This window comes from Antennarius striatus, chromosome 6, assembly GCF_040054535.1.
Source record: "Antennarius striatus isolate MH-2024 chromosome 6, ASM4005453v1, whole genome shotgun sequence".
NCBI lineage: Eukaryota > Metazoa > Chordata > Actinopteri > Lophiiformes > Antennariidae > Antennarius > Antennarius striatus.
The window spans coordinates 9,274,675-9,298,664 of record NC_090781.1 but is presented as its reverse complement, the minus strand read 5'-3'; the positions used below and the strand labels follow the sequence as shown (position 1 = coordinate 9,298,664).

The 23,990-nt window shown below is 39.8% G+C and overlaps 1 protein-coding gene across 1 annotated transcript; it reads left to right on the top strand.

Moving 5' to 3' along the window:
* The first annotated feature begins 1,275 nt into the window (after positions 1-1,275).
* On the top strand, positions 1,276-23,981 carry dhx36 (DEAH (Asp-Glu-Ala-His) box polypeptide 36). Its single transcript, XM_068316550.1, has 26 exons — positions 1,276-1,826; positions 2,562-2,719; positions 2,829-2,942; positions 3,107-3,326; positions 4,629-4,667; positions 4,826-4,996; positions 5,153-5,232; positions 7,934-8,008; positions 9,160-9,326; positions 9,431-9,512; positions 9,631-9,771; positions 11,081-11,186; positions 13,491-13,578; positions 14,443-14,498; positions 14,609-14,673; positions 15,190-15,333; positions 15,707-15,824; positions 16,641-16,739; positions 18,560-18,733; positions 18,833-18,919; positions 18,998-19,081; positions 19,209-19,308; positions 19,444-19,534; positions 22,282-22,402; positions 23,325-23,477; positions 23,567-23,981. Exons 1-26 carry the CDS (start codon positions 1,581-1,583, stop codon positions 23,795-23,797), a joined length of 3,210 nt encoding a protein of 1,069 aa, XP_068172651.1. The 5' UTR covers positions 1,276-1,580; the 3' UTR covers positions 23,798-23,981.
* Positions 23,982-23,990: the final 9 nt, after the last annotated feature.

The window sequence follows — 23,990 nt, the reverse complement described above, 5'->3', positions numbered from 1 at the left end:
AATATACAATATCTGAATCATGGGAATTTGGACTGAGAAAAAAGAATACCACTGTATAAAATGATGGTTTCAGAGAGAATAATTAATGACAAATTCAGTGCATTTGCTTGATTAAGAACCTCAATATGAGGTATCTAAATAACTCCATTAAGTGTAATTAAAAGTCTAATTAGAGAGGTGGAGGTTTTTCCTGGAAAGGAGAGGAATGAAGGTTAGCCGCAGTAAGACAGAGTACATGTGTGTGAATGAGAGGGACCCAAGTGGAAGAGTGAGGTTACAGGGAGAAGAGATCAAGATGGTGGTTTAGAGGTTTTGGAGATCAGACTGAGATGGTTTGGACATGTCCAGAGGAGACATAGTGAAAATATTGGTAGAAGGATGCCGAGTTTTGAACTGCCAGGCAGGAGGCCTAGAGGAAGACCAAAGAGGAGGTTTATGGATGTAGTGAAAGAGGACATGAAGGTAGTTGGTGTGAGAGAAGAGGATGCAAAAGACAGGGTTAGATGGGGGCAACTGATTCGCTGTGGCGAAGTTACATTTATTTTACATTACATTAATTACATTTATAAGTTACATCTGGCCCTTTGAGGACAGCCGTTATGCTGATAGGGCCACAAGTGAAAATGAATTTGACACCCCTGCTGCAGAAAATCTTTTGTGAAATTTGAACAGGGTGGTTTTAACATCCACATCTGGGGACATCAAATTATAGGAGGCTTATGCCCTCTTGGGAATGGGTTGAGATTTTCCAGGAATACTGCCAGAACACATCCATCACTTATCGTCTATGATGTTTACCAAAACACTTTATGAAAACTGGTCACCAGCTGTTTATTTTACACCTTTTGGGCAGTTTTTTCTCTGTCTTCCTCCTAAAAACTATTGTCTGGCTATATATCACGTTTGCAGCAGTGGATAGCAGCTAAGGGACACAACACGGTCGTCAAAATGTTTGTCTTCATGACTTTGAATGCTATAATCAGTAATTTGGGGAGAACAGTAGTAATATCTATTGTATGGAGCTATTTATACTATCCTTGTCAAATTTGTTTATTGCAAACAGCTGGTACGCAGTGGTTAGCAGTTGAATAATTTTGCACGCAAATGTAGCTGTAAATATAAGCATGAACGATTCTTTGTCGCCTTATGAGTCATCCCCATGATGGACTACAGTCTGTCAGTCTGTTATTACAGTGTGAGAAGAAATATGCGTCAACCAATCCTTGGCCGCTGCGACAGGAACGAGTATCGTGACGTCACATTGTGCGACGACGATGAAAACGAGAAAGCGACGGAACTTTTACTGTTTGATAGGATAATTATTTTTTTTTTTACAGGTCAATTTTTTGGCGCAAAATAAATTAGGTGTACATTTAACTAACAATAAGTCAGTGTTCAGAAGCCGTGGGTGTAGCTTCATGTTTATAACTGTAGTCGGTAGTTCGCAAATTCATTCAACACTGCTAACACAGTTAGCTACGTAGCGTGTCCGTGTCAGTGGTGGCACAACACAACGGTTTTACTCATCCTGACAGCACCCGAGTGCTAACTACCTGCGGTATTTATTATCATACGGCGTTATGAGTTATGGTGGAGGTGGAAGAAGAGGCAGAAGGGGAGGCCGAGGGTACATAGATGGAAACGGAGATAGATGGGAGAGAGGAGCAGGCGCAGGACGATCCAGAGGACATAGTTCCGAGTCTGACAGGAACCGAGGAGCTGGTGAACAACGGGACCGTCCCCCACCACACCTCAAGGGCCGTGAGATTGGTCTGTGGTACGCAAGATATGGAGCCGTCAGGAGAAAACAGGCTGATCGAAGATCGGTATGGATTGCGTTTTGTTCCAAGCTCGTACACCTTGTGAAACATGGCTGGATGTAAATATGTCTTGTTATAGATATTGATTTAGACCTTAAACGCAGGGAGAGGTTAGACAGGAATAAATCGCATCATCTAATACATCTGATACAGATACTCCAGCAATAGCCATTCCATGGATGCTAATTTTTTAAATGAGGGAAAACTTCAAACATTCAGTTGATGTATTGGATTCTAAATGGCCTATGTACATGTGAGTGACAGAACTGAAGAAAGCCGCTTTGTGTATATAGAGTAGAAATCACAAAATAAATTTCATTCATGTAAGGAAATTCATTGGCGTGTAAACACCTTGTAATTACTATCATGTAGTTTACACAACATAGAAACTATATCGGAGTTGCTGTATTATTGACTCGGGATCATCATTGCACTGTACTTATATGCAAATGCCATGTGGTAGGAAACACAACTTCAGGTGTGGTACGTGAATGCACATATTAACATTTTTCTGCTAGATACAGAAAGAAAACAAACACAAGCTCTCAATTGTTTTGACAAATTGACAAGACAAAAGGTAGTCCATTGATTTTATCTTTTTTTCCCTCCCCCATATAATTTTAAGCATTAACATTATTAGATTGCAGGTAATTAGCAGGCTTGACACAAGTCAGTTCTAAACACTGCTTCCTTTCTTCCAAATTCATTGCTGAACATTTATCTTCCCTTGGCTGTATGCAGCGTGCAGTGGTGCAGATGGATGAGGTTAGAGAGCAGCACATCACTCAGCTGCTTAACTCAGTCCAGAATGATCAAGCTGGCCCAGAGAGAGATGACAGGAATCCAGGAACCTCCACATCTGGAAACTGGCATGCAGCTGTCAATAGAGATTACCACTGGTAAGGACGGCATGCAGAGAATGATGTAATTTTTAGCATAAAGGGCTTTGTGTTCATTTTGACAACCGTGACTAATTTTTACCATTCAATTTAACTCATATATGTGCAGTTATTTTGATGGGGATGCACCTGAAGAAGATAAACTCAAGACTGGCATTAAAAATGAGAATGAGGATGAAGAAATTGATCCAGACCAGAAGAAGATTACTCACAAAACACAACGGTAACTTGGCAAACAAATACAATGTTGGAAAAAACACAACTTTCTCCAAAGAATATTAAATATTTAATGCTGCTCTGAGCTATCACAAACATCCAGTACTTTCCTGTAACCAGCTGTTTTGTGGATATTTTCACAATTTCATGCTCATTTTTCTGTTTTTTTAGGTACTTCTCTGCTGCAGTCGTTAAAGATGAGCCGCCTGAAAACTGGGATGAAGAGGAGCAGCAGCAGCAGGAGGAGGAGGAAGATAAAGAGAAAATGAGAAGGAATGACAAGGATGTGGAGTTTTTATTTCAAGAAGTAGTTAGAGACAATTCACTGGATGACCGTTTGAAGAGAGATATGCAGAACAAAAAATCAGATCCCAAGTACAGAGAAATGCTGGTGAGCATAATGATTACTAAAACAGAACTTTGTCTTCCTGAGAATCATCATTGTCACACCAAGCCAGTCAGAAGCAAAGCTTTGCAAGTCAGTTACTGGATCTTAATGACTGGTTCCCCTCCCCAGGGCTCCCCTGTCCATAAAATTTGATTTATATTTCTCATACATACAAAACATGCTGGAATCACCATTTTACAGGATGTGCATTCGACTCTTTGATGTTGTAGTAAAAAAGTAATCACGGACATGCAACAGAATTATCATTAATCAAAATGTCGTCACTCTGTTTCATCAGTCCGGCTTGAACTGTCTTTTTTGGCTGTCACCAGATCAACTTTGCAAGTTAAGGCCTTGTAACCATGAGACATCTTACACTTTCATTAAAGATACAACGACAGAAGTTACAGCATCATTACCTTGACCAATGCAGATTCATCTGAGAATCAATTTCATTCAGGCATCCACAGTCTGATCGCTTTACTCTGGCGTTCTGTAACCTTGTTCTTTTCTGTTTCACAGCTCTGTTTAGGTGATAAGGACAGCTTTTGGTTGGCTTTTGCGATTCTTTACGGGATGTCTTCAAAGACTCGCTTCATTTTCCACACATTTCAAACTAATTTGTTTTGTTGTGCAATTTATCTTTCCAAGACATATTGCTTTAAGTTTTCTTTCTTGATTTCTTGATGATGTTTTATTAGGTCTCCCACTATTATTTCCTTTTACAACCTTTCATTTTGTTAATACTTTCAACAAAGATGACTGGAAACAACCAACATCTTTTTCCAGCATTCTGTGAACCTTCAACAAGTTCTGTTATCCTATCCTTTGTGTCAACGACATTAGACCGTATTAGACCTGTGATTCTTGTCAATCTGCTGGTACAACAGCTTCCCAAGGTGTGAAACTCTTTAACTGCAGAGTAAATAACAGATTTAATCCAATGCAGGTGTTTACTTTTGAGCTGCATTCTTCAGGGCAATTCTATAATATTTCCCTCAGAATTGAGGGAAAAGGTTGGCATTTTAGATAATAGTTGTGTGGCATGGCTGTGTTTTTCCCCTCAAAATTAAAATGGCACAATGAATAGCACTGTTTCCTCACAGCGAGAAGGTTCTGTGTGGTTTGTTTGTTCTTACCATGTCTGCCTAAGTTTTCTCTGGGTTCTCGGGCCCATCCCACCTCCAAGAAAGCAGCTTAGGTGAATTGATCACTCCAAAATGTCCAGAAATGTGAGCGTGTGTTTGTCCTTGATGCAGAACCGTGATAAGCTGTTTTACCAATTTTTGCTCTCTGTGTCTTCAGAAATTTAGAGAACAACTACCATCCTATGGTAAGAAAGAGGTAGGTATTTGATTGCTTCTTTCTTTCTTATCATGTACCTCACCACTTTGGGTAAAACGGAGCTTCTTCTTTTCATACTTGAAATCTTATTTTTATCCTCTATTTCATTTGTTACCTGTTCCTCTTCCTTTCCCCTGCTCCCATCTTAACGTCCTCAGGAGCTAGTGCAGCTAATCAACTCAAACCGGGTGCTGGTGGTGAGTGGGGAAACGGGTTGTGGAAAAACCACTCAGGTCACACAATTCATCCTGGATGACTATATCAACAGAGGCATGGGCTCGATGTGTCGTGTCGTCTGTACTCAGCCTCGTCGCATCAGCGCCATCTCGGTATGGATGCTATTTTTGGGTCTGTCTGCATAGGATTATACGTTTCTATGTGCATACAGTGTATATGTTGTTATTTTGTTTAGTCATGCAAGTCGGTCTTTTTACAAAATTGTGATTTTTTTTTGTATATCTTTGCTTGCGTGTGCTTTCTTTCAGGTAGCAGAGCGTGTAGCAGCAGAGAGGGCAGAAAGTGTAGGGAATGGAAATTCCTGCGGTTACCAAATCCGCCTGCAAAGGTAAAGAAGCCTTGTTACACATCTTGCATATAGTGAAAGGATGGCTGTATAAATAGCTGTCAACAGCTATTTAAGACAGGTGTGTTTATATAACCATACCAAAAGTTAGCTGTGGTTCCATGCAATAATAGACAATGTGCTGTGAATAAGTGGGCTAAAATTCTTTCACATAAACAGATGAAACAAAAGATAAAACAGCTCTAAAACCAAAGAAAAATTGAAAGTGTCTGTTTACGTCACATCAGCCTGCAAACTGGGCCAGCAAGTCTAGTATAGCCGCAGACCCAAGACTTATTCCATTACAGGATGTGACTCACTTTAGAGTTTATTAAAAAATTAAAGTACCATTAGCAGAGTGTAGAAGTAATTGTCCACACATTTATCTTCCTTCATCTCCATTACTGTAATACTGTCTTACAATGGGTCAACGTCCACTAGACAGTTGCCGTTAGACAGTCACAGTCTTCATTCTGCAGTTCAGAGGGAGAGAGAGAATTTATTTTTAGATAAAACTTCATAAATCGCTGATTTGTACAGAGTGAAAATCCATCTCTGGTTTAGTGCTCTAATTTGAACAATCCAGACCTCTCAGATCGTCTGGATAGGCCTTCCTGCCCCCAGAGGGAAATGGTGCCTCACCCACAAATTTGGGGTATTTCATATTTTTGTAACATATGATGTTTTGAGAGTCGTATTGATATCATGCAAACAAATAGATGAGGCGAAAGGTTGTGTTTTTCATTATGGGATCTATCTAGCTTTCTGTTACTGTCCCCTTTCTATTTTCATTCAGAGACAAATAAAAATCAAATTGCATCATCACCATTATTAAAGCCACAGCTTGCTCGTGCTGCTTGTGCTGGCTGTGCCTACCAGCTGTTTAAAAATGATATTAAGTCAGGCACCTGGATAGAGGTGTTTTTTGTCAGTTTGATTTCTCTCTACAGGCACTGCATATGGCTTAAAATGATCACATGCAGTCTATAGAACAAAGGCTAATTTATTGTGATCTCCAATGGCAGTTTTGAACTTATTTAGTTATTCTCTTTATGTTTATACAATAAAGCCACATGTGGCTTCAGCTACGTGTATCAAGATGTGAGATATCTTAATGGATGGTTTCAATTATATTGAAAAATTGAATTATACAGGATGAATGAATAACACAGGAAGTTTGATTTTCATTTGAAGGATTAGTGTACAGGAGTTTCGCTGTTGCCTCTTTGCTTTCGTCCATTTTGAAATGGATGAAGGCAAAGAGGAGTGAGTGAGCAGAGAGCTACGAGACCAGAGGGTGCAGCAGTTTGAGTTCTGTATAATGAAGTCTAGAAGGGATGATTGATGTGGAAAAAAGGGATGAAATTGAGCAACTGGGGTTGGTGTGATATGATTGGAGACTGATGCAGGGAGCCAGAAGTAAATAGGTAGACAGTCAAGGTGGATAAAGCATGTCTTGCAATGATAAAGAAAATTTTTTTAAAAAGCAATGATTTCTTCCTCAGCTCATGTCACACCCCTCAATCTTAAATTAGTTGACGCCCAAATGTGAATTTTTTCTAAAAAAAATTTCAAAAAAGTTCAACTAAAACGTTTTGATTATGTTCTTCCTTGTCACATGCCCAACTCTTCCACCAAGCTTCATAAAAAATCTTTGAATGTCTTTGGTTGGTCATAATGGTCGATCTCAGGGATTGTGTCTTTTCAAGTGAAAAAGAAAAGTTTTTTAGAGTTCCCTGGCATATTTTTCTGACTGCTGTTTTTTTAGATACCCAAATCTGTTCCACATAATGGATGCTGTGTTACCTTTTATGTCAACAACTTCATCTGTGAAGGATATTGGAAGTTCACTTCTCGCGTTTAGGTATTGAGTGTGGCAATGTAAAGCCAACAGAGTTGGGTAAGAAGGACATCACATTTCTGCTTGTGTGGTTCTGCTTGTTAAACAGATGTGAGATGATGCGTTTTTATATGCCTCTCCTGCAGACTCGGGTAATTTTTCTAGGTCTGTGTATGAAAAGAACAAAATACTGTACTGTTACCACCTTAGTTAAACACACAACACTGAAATTGTCGTACCTTCTCGGCAAGTGTGTGTCTAGATTATAAATGAGCCAAAGCATACAACTGTTTCAGAGTCCTGAAAGCACAATGTGTGATGTTTATTGCTTATTTTTATTAATATTTTTTCTGGGAGATGTTCCTACGAAGAATAATAACTGACCTGCTGAGAGCCTTGGGGTTGCTGCTGTTTTTATACCCGACCTTCAGGCTGTGCCTGCAAGGGAATCGCTGTGATAAAACATAAATGTGCTTATGCAAGTTTGTGCTTAGGCACCTCAATTTACTTAATATGTGATTAATCAGATAACCTTGCAATAAATCTCCTTGTAGTATGAATGAATGGAAAGCCTGGACATTTTGCACAGAATACTTATTCAATTGCTTATTATTGTATAGACCTTGGTAGAGACGCAGATTCTGAATTGTGTATTTAATATTATTACAGTGGTGCTTCTGGGCGTTTTAAAATTCTGACGATATTCTGAAACAAAAGACAAAATTGCTCTTCAGAATAAAAATACGGTGGCATGGACAAATCGTGATGTTTCAGATCATAATGTGGATGTGGGAGATTAAAATGTGTTTTTAAGCTGCAATGTGTTTTGTGTTAAAAGTCTTTTTCCCCTCCCACCTCTCATAGCCGGTTACCACGGAGACAAGGTTCAGTCCTGTACTGTACAACAGGCATCATTCTTCAATGGCTTCGTTCGGACCCGTGAGTTTGCCACCACTACCTCTCCACTGTCACCTCTAACATCATCCCTACATCCTCATCCTTATCATATATACTCCATTTTTATTCTTCTTCTCCTCTTTGTGTCTCTGTTCTATCTGTCCTTCCTCTCTCGTCTTTGCACTGTCTCTCTCATTTATCTTCATTGACTACATCCCACGAAGCCGTGTTGTATAGTAATTGTCAGTGTTTGTGTGTTCGTCCATCAAATATTTTCACAACCGTTACAGATAGAAAGATGACAGGAGAAGCATATTACCCGGGCAGCAAAGGGGATTAAAATGAGATGATGACTTTGACATTGAGAAAACTAGTTGAAGGTTAAATTTCACCTTTTGTACCCTCAGGAAACGGATAAGATAAAAAGATGAGGGAGAAGGCCAATGTGAGTAAGACCATAGATCAAAGCTGGTGCTTAGATCAAAGCTGGTGCTTTGATATATGGTCTGAGATATTTTCTATCCTGAGTTATTTTTACACATATCTCACGAACTGGATAAGATAGAAAGACGAAACAAAAGGCGTTGTATTCAGGGGGGCAAGGTGGTAAAAATTCAAAACCTTGACCTCGAATAACTAGGTCAAAGTCACATTTTCACTTTTATACCTTTTTAGGTATACATCTCTGAAAACTCATGACAAATAGAATGCACTAGTCACATGTTGGATCATGTGTCTTTTATTAAATGACCCTGACCTATGAAAGTAGGTCAGGGTAAAATTTTGAATTCAGGGGTGTTGCGGGATGTTACAGTCTCTGACTGCCTTGTTTGTGGTTGACTCTACTGTCTGTGGAAGAAGCATTAGTATGGGTTGCCATGCTCATAGGTACAGAATTGAACACCCAAATACACACTTTTTATTGTCTCCTTGTGTGCACCCACTGCACTCCAAATGTCCTTTAAGTGAAACCTCATTGTCTGTGTTTTGCTTCTATTCTTTAGTGAATGTGTATGGCAGTCAGTTCACCAGCTGATGTGGATTTATATGGAATGCAGATATGTTTATACTTGTCAGTGTTAGTGTGATTGTTTCTTTCCTTCCACTGCATGAGTGATGTCATTATGAATCTGTACGTTTAATTTGAACACATTCATATGTATAAGGTTTTAAGTGAATCTTGTTGTCATCAGATTGTTGTCCAGTATTAGCCATCTGGTCTTGGATGAGATTCACGAGAGAAATCTGCAATCAGATGTTTTGCTCATCATCGTGAAGGATCTACTCGACCTCAGAGATGACCTCAAGGTTATCCTCATGAGCGCCACCCTCAACGCACAGAAGTTTTCAAAATATTTTGGTACATTACTTACTAAATGACATCCAGTGTGGCAAAAATCATACAGTGTAAGTGGCTACTATTGATCTTCACTCTCATTTCTTCCTCTGTTGAACTGCTTATAGACCACTGTCCAATGATCCACATTCCTGGATTGACATTTCCAGTTGAAGAGTTCCTTCTTGAGGACGTTGTGGAACTAACCAGGTAGATCACAGCTTCCAAACTCTCATAAAGACAGTCACAGCCTTGACACATGTGCTATCATTAAAATTTCTCCTTTTATTATTAGTCAATAAGCTAACTACTTGGTGTTTTCTGTCAGGTATCGTCCCCAGAATCAGGACCGTCGCCCTTCATGGAAGAAAAAATTTTGGCAGGGACGAAACTCCAGACCTGAGAAGGAGGAGAAAGAGATTGAATATCAGGAAAGCTGGCCTTGTTATGCTCGCACATTGGAGGACAGGTGAGTTGGAAAGGAGAGCAGATTATATAAATTGGCATTGAAGCTACCAGACTGGTGGTTGTGTTGTTTAGCTGGGAAATGAGACAATTATTGTCACACGTTGAATATGAACGTCAAGTTGACTAAAAGCCGAGTACAGAGACAATTGAGCACTTGATTTGTCAAGTAAGCACTTATTCATGCATCCCTGACTGAAGAGGTTTATCTACGCCATGGGTGGCTGGCAGAGTTGAGTACATAAAGGCATTACTGTATATTATTTACTCCTCTTGTTGATCAAGCGCATGTATATTTAAAGTGATCAACAAACATAGCAATTACTGTGGATTGCAGTTTCCTATCCATACTTTGATCGAACTAACTTCACTGAAGGTGACTTCCTTTTTTCTTTTCGACATTCACCTATTAACACAATTTCTAGTCAGTGTCACCGTTGTTACTGCAGGTGTATTGAATGTATAACGCTACAAACTTTTTTTGAAAGCACGACAACAGTTGATGGTCAAAGCAGAAATTCTGTTAATTGTGTATCCACTCTTTCTTCATATACTGGAAGCCGGTTCATTAAGAGTCATTCAGCTTAAAAGTCGTGACTTACAAGAGATTAATAAGACAAGTCTCTCTTATACAAATAGTCAGCTGTCCATATGAACATCGCAATATCTTTATTCTTCCTGTAGTAATTCACAATCTAGCTGCCCAGTCTATCTTGAGTTTAACGCACATGTGTCATTTCCACAGTCAAAGTCCTTAACTTGGATAGTTTCCCCTCTTTGTTTGGTCAATACTTCTTAGATGAGCTGTAAAGGAGGTATAGATGGGTCATAAGAAGACTGCATATTTACAGCTAGTAAAACCATTTGTCCAACTCTGAGTTCAGATGATTCACTTTAGCTTCAGATACATCTGATAACAGTTTTTTGTTTGTTTTTTTCCACACCACTTACTTCAGATCAACTTTGGTTTTTTTTGCTGGAGAGATTAGACAACTAATGAAATCAGAGTTTCAATTACAACTTGATGTTAACTAAATGTCTGCACCATTCATATTTGCTCTGTGACATTTGTAAATTTAATCATTCTGAATAACCAAGTCTGGAATGTTACTTGGATCCAAATGAGACAGAAGTGTCTCAGATGTTATGGGGATGTTAAGTAAAAAAATGTTATCGTTCCTTTTCTGCAATGTTAAACTGATCCGGAAGACCACCAAAGTCTTTTGGATTCCTTGGACTCTAGCCTTCCATACGATTTCCATAGAATTTCACCAAAAATGTTTTTAACTGTTTTTCTTCTTTTCATTTAACAGATACTCTGACGGCACCATTAAGACAGTGGAGATGCTGGGCAATGATGAGAAGATTGATCTGGAACTCATTCATGCACTGATTCGTCACATTGTCCTCAATGAAGAGGTGAGGTTCATTTTGTGTGTCTGATTTTGAGGTACCACCTGCAGAAATAATGTGTCTTCCAGTTCACTTTTAATTCTCTGAGATTAAAGTGGGAATGACTGGAACTTGTTCTGTGGATGTGTGTTATCTAATTGCATTGAGTGTTTCTTTCACTGAAAATTTTTACATTTCTGTTCTCGTAGTGTGATGTCTCGTAAGATTTTGATTGTAGTTATATTATGTAGTTTGATTGGCAGTTATATCAGATCAATTTTAGTATTTCCGATGGCCAAATTTGACAACCAATGGAATCAGAGTTTCATTTACAACTTCTAGTCCAGTTGGAAGATGATTTCAGATCAGAGAGTTGCAGGAAAGAACAGCAACCAGAACCATCGGTGAGTGGGTCACATAAAAATGCAAAGGTTGCAGTCGATCAAGAGGAGAGATCTGTTGTGTCACACTCCTCATACACAAGCCAGGGACTGATTACTCCTGGCTGAGTCACACAGGTGAGAGTGTGTGATGATCTGAGACTTGAAACACCCTGTGATCCTGGGGTCATCACTGAGGATTGTTGGTGCAGTAACTAATGGTATAAACTGATTGTTGACACTGATAAGGAAACTGAGAGAGTTACTTTCCGAGGAAGGCTGACTAAGATGAACAGGAAAGCTAAATTTCAAACACACAGTGACTTTAACTAATAGGAAATAACACAAAGCCTGACTGCAGGTCTTTTGCTTGAACAGCCGACTTAGTGAGATCAAACATTTTTGTGAACACTTTTACTCTTTCTGTGACCGAGAGAAACAAGAGCATAATTCTCTCCATAGCAGGAATCTAGTCAAATTTAAAACATTGTCATATAACATTTAAATAAATTCCCTGTTTGCGTTACAACTTGAAGACAAAATGGAGCCACATGGTACCAGTCATTCCAGCATATTGTCAATAAGTTTGATATTTGGATTAGATGGAGCAAAAAAATGGAAAACACTTTACCCTCACTTTTGTGTATCTTTAAGAGCAAAGTGGAACTTATGTACAGTATCTGTGTTTGTGAAAAGAAAAATGTATATGAGAGAGGAGCAGAAGGAGCAGACAGGTCCAGAATGAGGAGTGACTAATGCAGGTAGACAGAATAATTATTCCTTCCCCTACGAAACTATAATCTACATCAGTCATGGCCACCCTTAACCAGTCAACCAGCTGATTCACTGTGGCACTATCAAAAGCCTGAAAGGGAACTGGCTGATTCGTCTATACAGTTTCTGAAGCGAGGCTGCAGGCCATCTGCCAGGCTTTTGACTGTGAAGATTGCTTAATTATCTTGCAGGGGACTGTGATTAGACACCAAGGGTTTGACATGCATGCATTGATGAATGCCCACTGGCTGCAACTAATGTATGTGTGCATCCTGAACAGTAGGCCAGCAGGGCTCACTGTATTTGTGTGTTTGTGTGTGTGTGTGTGTGTGTGTGTGTGTGTGTGTGTGTGTTTGTGTAAGTGAACACCCTGGAACAAGGTGGAACATGGCATGCTACCTGTCTCTCTTATCTATGCAAAAGCACATACATGCGGTCCCATGTGGGCACCAGCAGGGTAATAACACAGTAATTTGTTAAGTAACAGTGCTGGTGCTCAAGGCTCTGAAGCTATTTTATATATCCATTTTTATTTCCCTTACCCTGTCAGGAAATGAATAACAAATCTTTTTTATCATGATGATTATTTTATACTAGCTTAATATTATCCTGGGAATATTTTTGTTTAAATTTAGGTCCTTGATTTATTGGAAAAGGGTTTCCTTATACCTTTTCCTATTTATGATAACATAAAATCTCAGTTAACTTTTATTACTTCCTGTGATGGAATACTTCCAGCCCTGAATTAGAAAGAGAGGAAACCTTGCTAATTTTAACAGGATTTTTTTTCAGGTCTTTAACTAATGTCAGCTCATTGTAAAACTTTAAATGTTGATGCATTGAGGACACATTCACCTTTGATAGCAGAATGGCCCACTCCTGGAGTTTTTCCAGGAGTGGGGGTATCAGTGTCCTTGGAGACAAAATTGTAAATCACGTCTATTACTGATAAATTGAAGCAGAGGCCGTCCCTTAGTTGAGAAGCAATGCTATAAAGTTGCCATGATATGTCTGCCCCTGTTGACTGGCTGAATGTGAGGGAGCTGTTCAAAGGACATCAGGCTCACCAAACTCAGTTGTTGCTGATCTTGATACTTGTTTTCTTTCTTCTGACTTCCGGACGGTTTTTAGGCTGCCTTTCAGTTCCTAAATGTTGTGACATATCTTTGACTGACAGGAAGGAGCGATCTTGGTTTTTCTGCCTGGCTGGGACAACATCAGCTCTCTCAACGACCTGCTCATGGCTCAGCAGATGTTCAGATCAGGTACAAACACTGTAACACACTTGAAAAATACCTGAAAGTGAAGTACAAACCTGAAAATGAATGCATCATAGAAGAGATCATTCATAATTAACATATTTACGGTACATGTTTTTGTTTGTCACTTTATCCTCCTGACTCTGTTCTAGTCCAATATACAATTTACAGTAGTACAGTATGTGTAGTTGTGCCGCATGATGAGCTGGTGTCTTGTCTGGAGTGCATGATTATGATCATCTCGTCTACAAGAAAATGGATGGGTGGATAGATGGATGTAAAGTTGTCACCCTTAAACGATTATCTGAAGGTTAGAACATTCACTAGGTTTTATTGTTGCCTGACATTTTATAAATATACCTAACTTCTTTGAATTTATCTTTATTTTTAATTTTTGTGATTATGTGTAACTTTGCAATGCGGCAGTTCTTGTCCGGGTCCCCGTTGTAAAATAACTCTTTGGTTTATTCCTGGTTAAATAAAGGCTGTATAAAATAAAAGAGCAGATTTTAAAATGATAAATTGTGTATTTTGAGGACAAGTAGATGGATGTTTTTGTCGGTGAATCATACAGATTCGTACTCCAATAAAAACAATATAAATCTCCATTGTAGGGTTTTGATTAATTGGACTTTATTTAGTACCATGATAAAATGATATCATTATGCTTTTATTCTTTAACAATATATATATCAGCAATATAGTGACATGAAAAATGTCAATGAATTATCGCGTTGTCATCATTTATGAGGACATCTGAGGTCATATTTTTAGACAGTCGTGCAGCATCCAACACTAGCAGCAGTGTCTCCTGTTGGCACACAGCACTTTGTTTGAGGTTTTTTTTTTTTGTCTTATATTGCATTTCAGATCGATTTGTTATCATCCCTTTGCACTCCCTCATGCCTACCGTCAATCAGACGCAGGTCAGCATTCTACCATTTCTGTCTTCTGCTCGTTCTCCGGATCATTTGGTTTGTGTCTTTATTCCCTTTTCAGTATCATAAAAGTCCAATCACATATTTCTCTCTCACAGGTGTTCAAAAGGCCTCCTCCTGGAGTTAGAAAGATCGTGATTGCCACCAATATAGCTGAAACCAGGTGTGTGTGTGTGTGCATGCGTGCGTGCGTGCGTGTGTGTGCGCATGCGTTGGTGTGTGCTTTCATTCTGAAAATACATTTTTGGCTCTTACCTTCAGTGAATTTCCTAAAAAAAGAAATGCTTCTCTCATTCAATTGAATGTTTGTGTTCAGCAGTGGGATGGGGGCTAATTAGCATGCATTTCTTAGATTGATTACGAACACTGTCATACTGCTTTGAACGGAGCAGACTGAGTCTCTGACAGGCAATTTGTTAATGCTTTCAAAGCGCTGAGCAAATTAAGAGAAGCCGCCTCGCCTGCACTCCCCTCACATCACTGCACTAAATATAGACCCTTCATTTCAATTTTTATTTCTCAATGAGAGTGTCTGTCTGCCTCGGCCAAGTCTTCCTGATGGAATTCTTTGAAGTATTTTTCCATCTGATTTGCTCTTTTTTTCCATCCACTATTTTTTCCTCTCTCCCTTACTCTCCCCTTTGCCTCTGCTGTTTACTGTCTCACTGCTCTGTCACAGCATCACTATAGACGACGTCGTTTACGTGATAGATGGTGGCAAGATTAAGGAGACCAACTTTGACATCAACAACAACATCAGCACCATGACAGAGGAGTGGGTTAGCCTGGCCAATGCTAAACAGAGGAAAGGACGAGCTGGCAGGTGTGTGTGTGTGTGTGTGTGCGTGTGCGTGTGTGCGTGTGCGCGTGTGTGTGTGAGATTCTGCACCCTATATGTTACTGCCTTTGGCCATGCGATCCTAATCTAGGAGGAGTTTTGTCATCTCTACTTTTGTAAGTTTCCCCTTCAGTGCACTAACTGTTCTTTCCCATTTCTACACACAAGTGAAGCCAAAGAGCACATACTTCCCACTTGTTTCCTGTCGGCTCTGAAATCCAAGTGGAACAAGGATCTAATTAGCAGGACCTGGTTCTCGAGTGCAGTTTCATCCCACTGATTTTAGATTAAGCTCTTGTCACAAGAAGGATACAGTATAACACATCTACAACAACCTCTCTTCTATGCATATGTTCAGAGTGTGTCCGGGGAAGTGCTATCATCTGTACAATGGTCTCAGAGCGAGCCTCCTGGATGCCTATCAGCTACCTGAAATCATGAGGACGCCACTGGAGGAGCTCTGCCTCCATATCAAGGTTGTGCATGTGCAGAGAAATTAGAAGAATGCTTCTGAATGAGTTTTGCATGGGCAGAAAGGCACTGAGGCTGTTTATGATCTTTGATGTCAAATGACAGCGCGTTCTGCCTCATGCAAACTTTCTGGTGAATGTTTTCGTCTGGCTCGTTCTCCCCAGCGTTTTTTTACCAGGAACATAATGGCTCCTACTCGAGAGCTCTCTCTTTTAAATGAACGGTCGCTGTCTCCTTTAATTGCTTGCCATTACAGTATTCGGTTTCAAATAGTCTGCTCCATGCAGTTATATTTCAAACAATGCAAATGGAAGATAAAGCTAAAGTTCACGTAGGGTAGCTGTGTTAGTTTTCACCAGTGGGTATATGTGTTAGTGTGTGTTCCCGCAGTTCAGTTTAATGTATTCAAGTATTTGTGTATTGCGGGGTTTTTCAAGCTCATGGTTAAGAGGCTCACTAATGGATCAGTCTGTCCTTAAAGTGAGAGAACACTGACAACATGCTAACCCTGAGCTCATGCTCTCTGATACACAAACACTCCACCGCCAACGCATCAGTCAGACAGGAGCGTCGGTGCTTCCTCACTCTTTATTGCAGGGAGATGTTTGGGGCATTTAGAAATCTCTTGCTTTGGATGTGAATATACTTTAAATCTAGAAAACGTGGTTATTCATGCTCAGCACTTAAAAAAATGAATCTGTAACATTGGTTTAAACAGCATAAACAGTAAAACATGGGACCAACAGATGTGAATTTACGGCAGAGATAATTACATACCTTTGCACATTTATATCTCATGAAATGTGATGTGTTTTGCCTAGATATTAAAACTCGGGTCTATAGCTCGATTCCTGGTGAAAGCCCTGGACCCTCCCACTGAAAAGGCTGTCAGCCTTGCCATCAAGAACCTCACAGACTTGGTAAGATTGCGTAAAGATCATGAAAACAACATTGTGTTGGGTTAAAACTGAACTAAGACCATCTTCTGCATATTATTTAATTGATTAGGTCTTCTGTGGTAACCTTCTAAACAATGGGCTGTCTTAGTGTTATTTCTGTTAGTCCTGTTGCTTTCTTAGTACGTGATCACTTACTTTTCTCCGATATTGTCGCCTGTGCTTACTCTGGAGGGTTTCGTTGGGTTCTGTTGCCTTTTATGATAGGATAGGATGAAATGACGGCCAACCACTGTGTCTACAGAAGCCCAGAAGCTCTCAGTCGTGCAGCACAATAGTTTTAGCATTCTCCAACAGAACCAACTGCTGGGAGAAACCAGAGACAAAGCTTATGCAGAATAACAGAGGGACAATGAGCAGAGCTGGGTAGAAGGAACATATCCAAATACCTAAGGGCAAGAGGAAGAGCCAGCACAACCACCTGCTATTTATCAGTCTGACAAAACACTCTGGATAGAGTGAGTCATAGACAAATATGGACGACCCACAGATAAAGGTGGATGAAGGAGAAGGAGTAGATCTCAAGCTAACCATAGCCAGTGCTCTCTGTGATGAAGTATGGAAGCAGTATTTTGGTTTTTTTTGTTTTGTTCTGTCATTGATTGATTGGTTATAAACCATATTTCATAATGTTACTTGGAGGAACCGAGACAAATCCATCACATGTTGAGGGCAGGCGTATTAATAGGATCAGGGTCCAGACCAAGGAATTTCTATTCATTTACTTCAACATGGCGAGGTGTTATTATGCATCGTTTTCATGATATCTTGAAAAGATATTTCTTTATATTCTGATCATATGGGGAAAAAAAGTCAACACTTAGGGAGCCTTTTATATACGACAGACCCCTACAGTTCAATGTAGAACCAGATATGTGGCAATCTGAAAGGTGTTCTCAAACATAGGTCAGGTTAGCATAGAAACATAGAAACTGTAAATCATAAGGAATTGGCCTTAAAAAAAAGTGCAAAACCTTCCTGCCAGGATAGTACTGACTTTAAACAAATGTAAAGATATATTTTATAAATAAAAGTATGTTGGGCAATTAGATTCAAAATAACAAACAGAAATGATTTTTTTTCTTTTTCTCCCAAAGCATTTTGTCAGATAATTTGTCAGAAATGAACATTTCTGTATAAACATTTATAATGTTTTGCCTGAGTCCCAAATCTCAACTCCAAGACTAGTCTCTGTTCTCTGTCTATGACTTGAGTCCATATTTAAAATCTGTCTGCCTAAAACAAAAAGAATAAAAAATTGCCTCAGACATGAGAACTTGGAAGTTGGATGTTGTGGTTTTTTGCCTGAAAGGTGACTGAAAGAATGATTGTTTAGCAAAATAGTTTTGTACAATTTATATACTAATCAATGAGTTAATCCATTGAATATTTGTTCCAGCTTTAATCGGCAGAATCTCTTTATACAGTCAGCAAGAAAAGTACAATATCCAGTTGGGAAATGTGAGCGTGTGGTCTTCTGTCTTGAATCTCTTACATGATCAAATGTTGGTATTACGTTGCTTGTGGTGGAAGAAATAGATGGAAGTCAGTGCTAATTATAACAAGGTTAATGCATCAAAAGTGAATGTTAGTAGCCCTGTTTGATACCTGACACTAAACTCACTTCAAATTTAATGAAGTTAACACGCTTAAAAGTAAGACAAAGCTGTAACGTTTGAAGTTTTAATTTAAATCTAGGAGGATTTCCTTTTATGGGGATATTTGTAAGAAGAATACTGGTTTGAGCTCACGCTATGTCGAATGTGTGTTTGCTGTGTATTCAGAATGCCCTGGACCATTCAGAGAACCTGACAGCGCTGGGTTTCCATCTGGCTCGCCTGCCTGTGGAACCTCACATTGGGAAACTCATCCTGTTCGGGGCTTTGTTGGGCTGCCTCAACCCTGTACTTACCATCGCTGCCTCACTCAGCTTCAAAGACCCTTTCTTCATACCCCTGGTGGAGTACTGAGTTGACAGACATGAAGGCTTCATCACATTGCTGTATTATTCCTCCTAATCCTCTATTGCAAAGTCAGACTTATGTTGCTCATTACAGGGGAAGGAGAAGATGGCAGACATGAGAAGAAAGGCCTTGTCCAGGAACTCCAAGAGTGATCACCTCACTATTGTCAATGCCTTCCAGGTACAGCTGTCTGCCCCTTTTTCGGTCATTTCTGCTGTGTGAATTGATCCAGTAATTTATCATCCGATCACTGACCAGGGCTGGGAGGAAGCAAAACAATGCGGTGCCAGGTATGAGCGGGATTACTGCTGGGATAACTTCCTGTCTGCCAACACGCTCCAGGTGAGCCAGACTGATTGTGAAAACGCTGTTGAGCTCCACGCTGAAGTGTGTCATGAATGAATACATGATTAAACCTTGAAATCTTGGGTAAGGCCTCTTTGCACTAATTTGTTCTTTGATCACGCAGATGCTGCACAACATGAAGGATCAGTTTGCTGAGCATCTAATGCATACAGGCTTTGTCAGCAGTAAAGATCCAAAAGACCCCAAGTCTAACGTCAACTCAGGTAACAAAAGTTGAGCTTTTCTCCATTGTGACTAAGGCGATGGAAATTATTTCTCATATATGCTTAAATACACGTTATGGAACAGCAAAGAATTTATCATTTATCATTCATTCTTACTCTCTTTTCAACCCTCAGATAATGAGAAGTTAATCAAGGCAGTGATTGTAGCTGGGCTTTACCCGAAGGTTGCCATGATCAGACCATCTTACAGCAAAAAGAGGCCGGGGTGAGTCTACCTATTCTGAGTGGGAGAGAAACAAAGACAGAAAGGGAAGAGAAGGGCTGCACAAGATACAGACGTCAGTAATTATCTTAGTGATGTTAGATTGAAAATAGCCAATTTGTTGAGATCTGTTTGGATCCTCGGGGTTTGCTGCGACCGTTTAAAAAAAAAAAGTCAAAATAAGAAGTTATTTTTTTGTGGAAGATCAATACTGTGTTCATAAAGCTGCTGTCAAAGGAAGCGACTCTGACCTGTGTGCACAAGATGGGTGAAAACAACAGGGAGACAGACACTTCTGTCAGGCTGACAACGTCAGACTCGGTTGCATTGTGAAACTACGAGATGTATTTCCTCTGCATAAGGGATACAGAATTGTTGTTCACTTATTCACAGTCTGCATGGCTGCAGTATTTAAAGGATTTGTTGCTTAAGAAAAGCATTGTCTGTGTTTTGGGGGGTTTCTTTTGCTGCTGAGGTCGGCCACAACATCAAATCTGTCCCGCAGTGCAAACAGTTTGTTCCCTTTCAGACAGGCGGTTGTTTTGGTCTGGTTGACACAGAAGACTTTGTAACATGGTGTGACTTTCATGTTAGAGATGATTTGTTGACTGCATCACGATTCCTGTTTACTTCCCACTGTGCCAAAGTAGCAGGAGGCATTCTTTGTGCTTGGATTAACAAGTAAGCACCTCATAGTTTGCTTCTAAAACAACTTTGTTTTATTTTATAAAGCAAAAGCACATTGATAGTAGTGCTGCCAGGATTTGTAATTACAGGATTTGTAATTAATTAATCGCATTTTAATCTCATACCTGCTAAAGGCCCCCAAATAAGGGATTTGAATTCTAGGACATTACAAAATTGTAGTGCATGACTAATCAATAGAATACACCAAGAAGAGAAGATTTAAAATCCACAAATAATAATAATAATAATGATAATAATGGATTCGATTTATATAGCGCTTTTCTGGACACTCAAAGACGTTGCACATCGGATCCATTACTCATTCACTCCTCATTCATACTTTGTGATGGTAACTACGTGTGTAGCCACAGCTGCCCTGGGGCAGACTGACGGAGGCGTCTACAGCGCAGATTGGCAGCGCAGAATCACTGCGTTTTTGTTGATAGTCCCGTCTTTGTTCTTTTTAGAAATAAACTTTCCACCCAAAGGTCCGAGTGGGCTTGCCTCGCTCTCCTGTGTCGCGTCCATCTCTGCTGTCAGTTACCCTGCTTTTGACTAGTGGTGCAGGTGGGAAGAGACGTCACTGCAGCCTACGGGTCCCTCAATGGGCTAAATTTACCACTGGTGATTAATTGCTTTAATTCTTGTAGTACGTTAATTTGCAGCGTAATTAATCTAATTAACGCGTTAAAGTGACAGCCCCTAGTTGATGGATTTAATTGTAGAATTATTTCGACGAAAATGAAACCTTCAGTGCCACCCTGAAATATATGATATCACAGGGAGATATTCTCAGGTACAGATATTCTCTGTACCTGAGAATATCTCCCTCTGAAGACTCAAAAGTCTTTATGCCACTTTTATTTCCACATGAGTTTCTGGTTAGGAGTGACCAGGATGGATAGGACTAAGAATTAGTTCATTAGAGGAACAACCAATGAGAGGAAGAGAGGAAGATCAAAGATAAAGGACATACAGTAGACGTAGTGAGGGAAGACATGAGGGCAGTCGGTGTTAGACAGGAGGATACAGAAGATAGGCTGATGTGGGAAAAGGATGATACAAGTTCTACAGTAGTACCCAAGACCTGTAGACGGACTGTCCCTCCCCAATAACTACAACAACAAGGCAGTCAGAGACTGCAACATCCCACAAAGGGTAGGTCAGGGTACCCTGAAAGTAGTATGTGACAAGTGCATAGCTTTGACCTTTCAGGGTAGGTCAAAGCTATGCACTAGCTTTGACCATAGATCAAAGCTAGTGCATAGGTAGATCAAAGAACTAGCTTTGATCTATGGTCTTACTCAAACTGGCCGTCTTTCTATCTTTTCCGGTTCCCGAGTGTACAAAAGTGGAAATTTGACCTTGACCTGGTTTTCTCAAAGTCAAGGTCATCATCTCATTTCCATCCCCTTGCCGCCCGAGTAATGTGCTTTTTGTTTCAACGGTTGCGAAGATATTTGGTGGACAAACGAATTTACGAACAGACAAACGAACACTCACAATTGTGCAATTTCCTCCGGGATTATTAAATTATCTATCTGTCAATTACAATACAGCACTGCTTTGAAGCAGGATGTAATAATAAGAGGATGGAGAAAAATCCATCATGGACATTTTTGTTACGAGTTTGTTTTTCATTGTTTCAACAAGTTATGTCATTAATAGTCAATAAATTGTCAATTGTAAAACAATGAAACGTTTTCTAGACTTCTTCTTTCATGTCAGATTAAAACTGACGATTTTCTTTAATGACAAACAGTAAACAGTTAATCACTACATTTTACGTTCAACATATTCTTCGTCACCTTCAGTAAGATTCAAACATCCATTTTGAGAGCTTACGTTGGATTACTTTAAAGAGATCTGTTCCTGTTACAGGTGCATGTTCTCATTTCTCACCTTGTCAACTGTGACAAATGCTTTTTCATTGTGTTCTTTAGGTAGCTATTATGAATGCCTGTCCTGCTTTGTTTTTATTCAGTTTTAGGGATTTTACTTTTACCGGTATCCTAAACTTGAAGTCCCAGACACTTGAAATGCCAACATCTTTTCTTTCTCAGGGTGAAGGTGTACACCCAAGCTGATGGAAAAGTTTGCATCCACCCAAAGTCTGTCAATGCCGAGGAGACCGAGTTCAACTATCGGTGGCTCATCTACCACCTGAAGATGAGAACCAGCAGTGTGAGTTGTCAGTGGGACAGTTGTGTGTTTTCATATTCAGTTCATATGTCTGTATGTTTTTGATTTTGAATCTCAGTGGAAAGAGGGACCTGTGGTTAAAGGTTAGCAGCGGTGCCACGCCAGCTTCCATGGAATGAATTTTTGATGAAAACGCTCCCTTTCAACTTTTCTCTAAAGCCCTTGTGCTTCAAAGCTTGCAGACACAATGTAGGAGGTAGTAGTGGAGTGGAAATGGTCAAGGTAGCTGCCTGACTCCCACCCTCTCTACTCTCCCGTCCTGTTTGTCTCTTTTCTTTTTCTCCCCCTCCCTTCCATCATTCTTTGTTCTCCTGGCACTGTCTCTTCATGAATGCTGCCATTTTGCAGCAAAACACTTTTCATGTCGTCTTTGATTACTGCCAGTGCTTTTCTCACTTTGCTTTCTTTGTTTTTATGAGAAAAAAAAAATGCTTTGTAGGATTTCACCATTGTTATTTCCACAGTTAATTTGTTTCTTTGGAGCGGGGTGGTTTATTATTATTATTTATTATTATTATTATTATTATTATTATCATCATTATTATTTGTTATTATCTTATTATATCACTATTGTTGTTATTATTATGTTATTACTTTTATTATTTTTGCATGTAATTATATCTCTTTTTTTTGTGACAAATGTAGTTTTCATTTGATTATCAACAAGAAATGCCATCTGCTTTGCAGGATGCATTTGGAAGGTTCATATTCAGTGTACGGTTACAGTTCTCCTCATGCTGGAGGCAGGGAAACACACTTCAAACCTTCCTCACTAATAAGGTGTTTTTAGCCCACAGCACAGAATCGCTGCGAGCCATGCTGTGTCATAATAATGCCACTGTCTGTCACAGGGTTTGTGAGCATGTTTCATCGCTCGTCATCATCCGCATCTATGTGTCCACAGATCTTCTTGTACGACTGCACAGAGGTGTCCCCATTCTCACTTCTGTTCTTCGGGGGAGACATCACAATCCAAAGAGACGACGGCCAGGAGACTGTGGCAGTGGACCAGTGGATTGTCTTCAGATCCCCGGCACGCATTGCTCATCTTGTCAAGGTAGCTCATGCAGATCAACAAAGCTCCGACCACATTGATATTAATTCATTTCTGCTCATTAAACCTTTCTTTCATGTTTTTCTCAAAAGAGTCTCAAGAAAGAGTTGGATTCTCGACTGGAGGACAAAATTCGTAACCCCGCCCCTGTGGACTGGCAAAACTCTCAGTCTAAAGACTGTGCAGTCTTCACAGCCATCGTGGACCTCATCACCACTCAAGAGAAGCCTGCAGCCAGCGCTCAAGACTATGACAGGACACGACCATCTGCCCAGAGGGGACAACACGTTTACTTCAACAGTGATGACGATGACGATGATTAGATATGACCGTTTCATTGGCTGGCTATGAAGGGAGTTCTGCACTTGAATGACTTATTCATTTTGCTAGGACCATTTCATGCTCAAATATTTGCTGTACATTATTTTATTGTTTAGTTTGTATATTTCTTGTGTCAGCATTGCTACTAAATAAAATGCACAATAAAGAAAAGATGTACCACCTTCACCAGATATT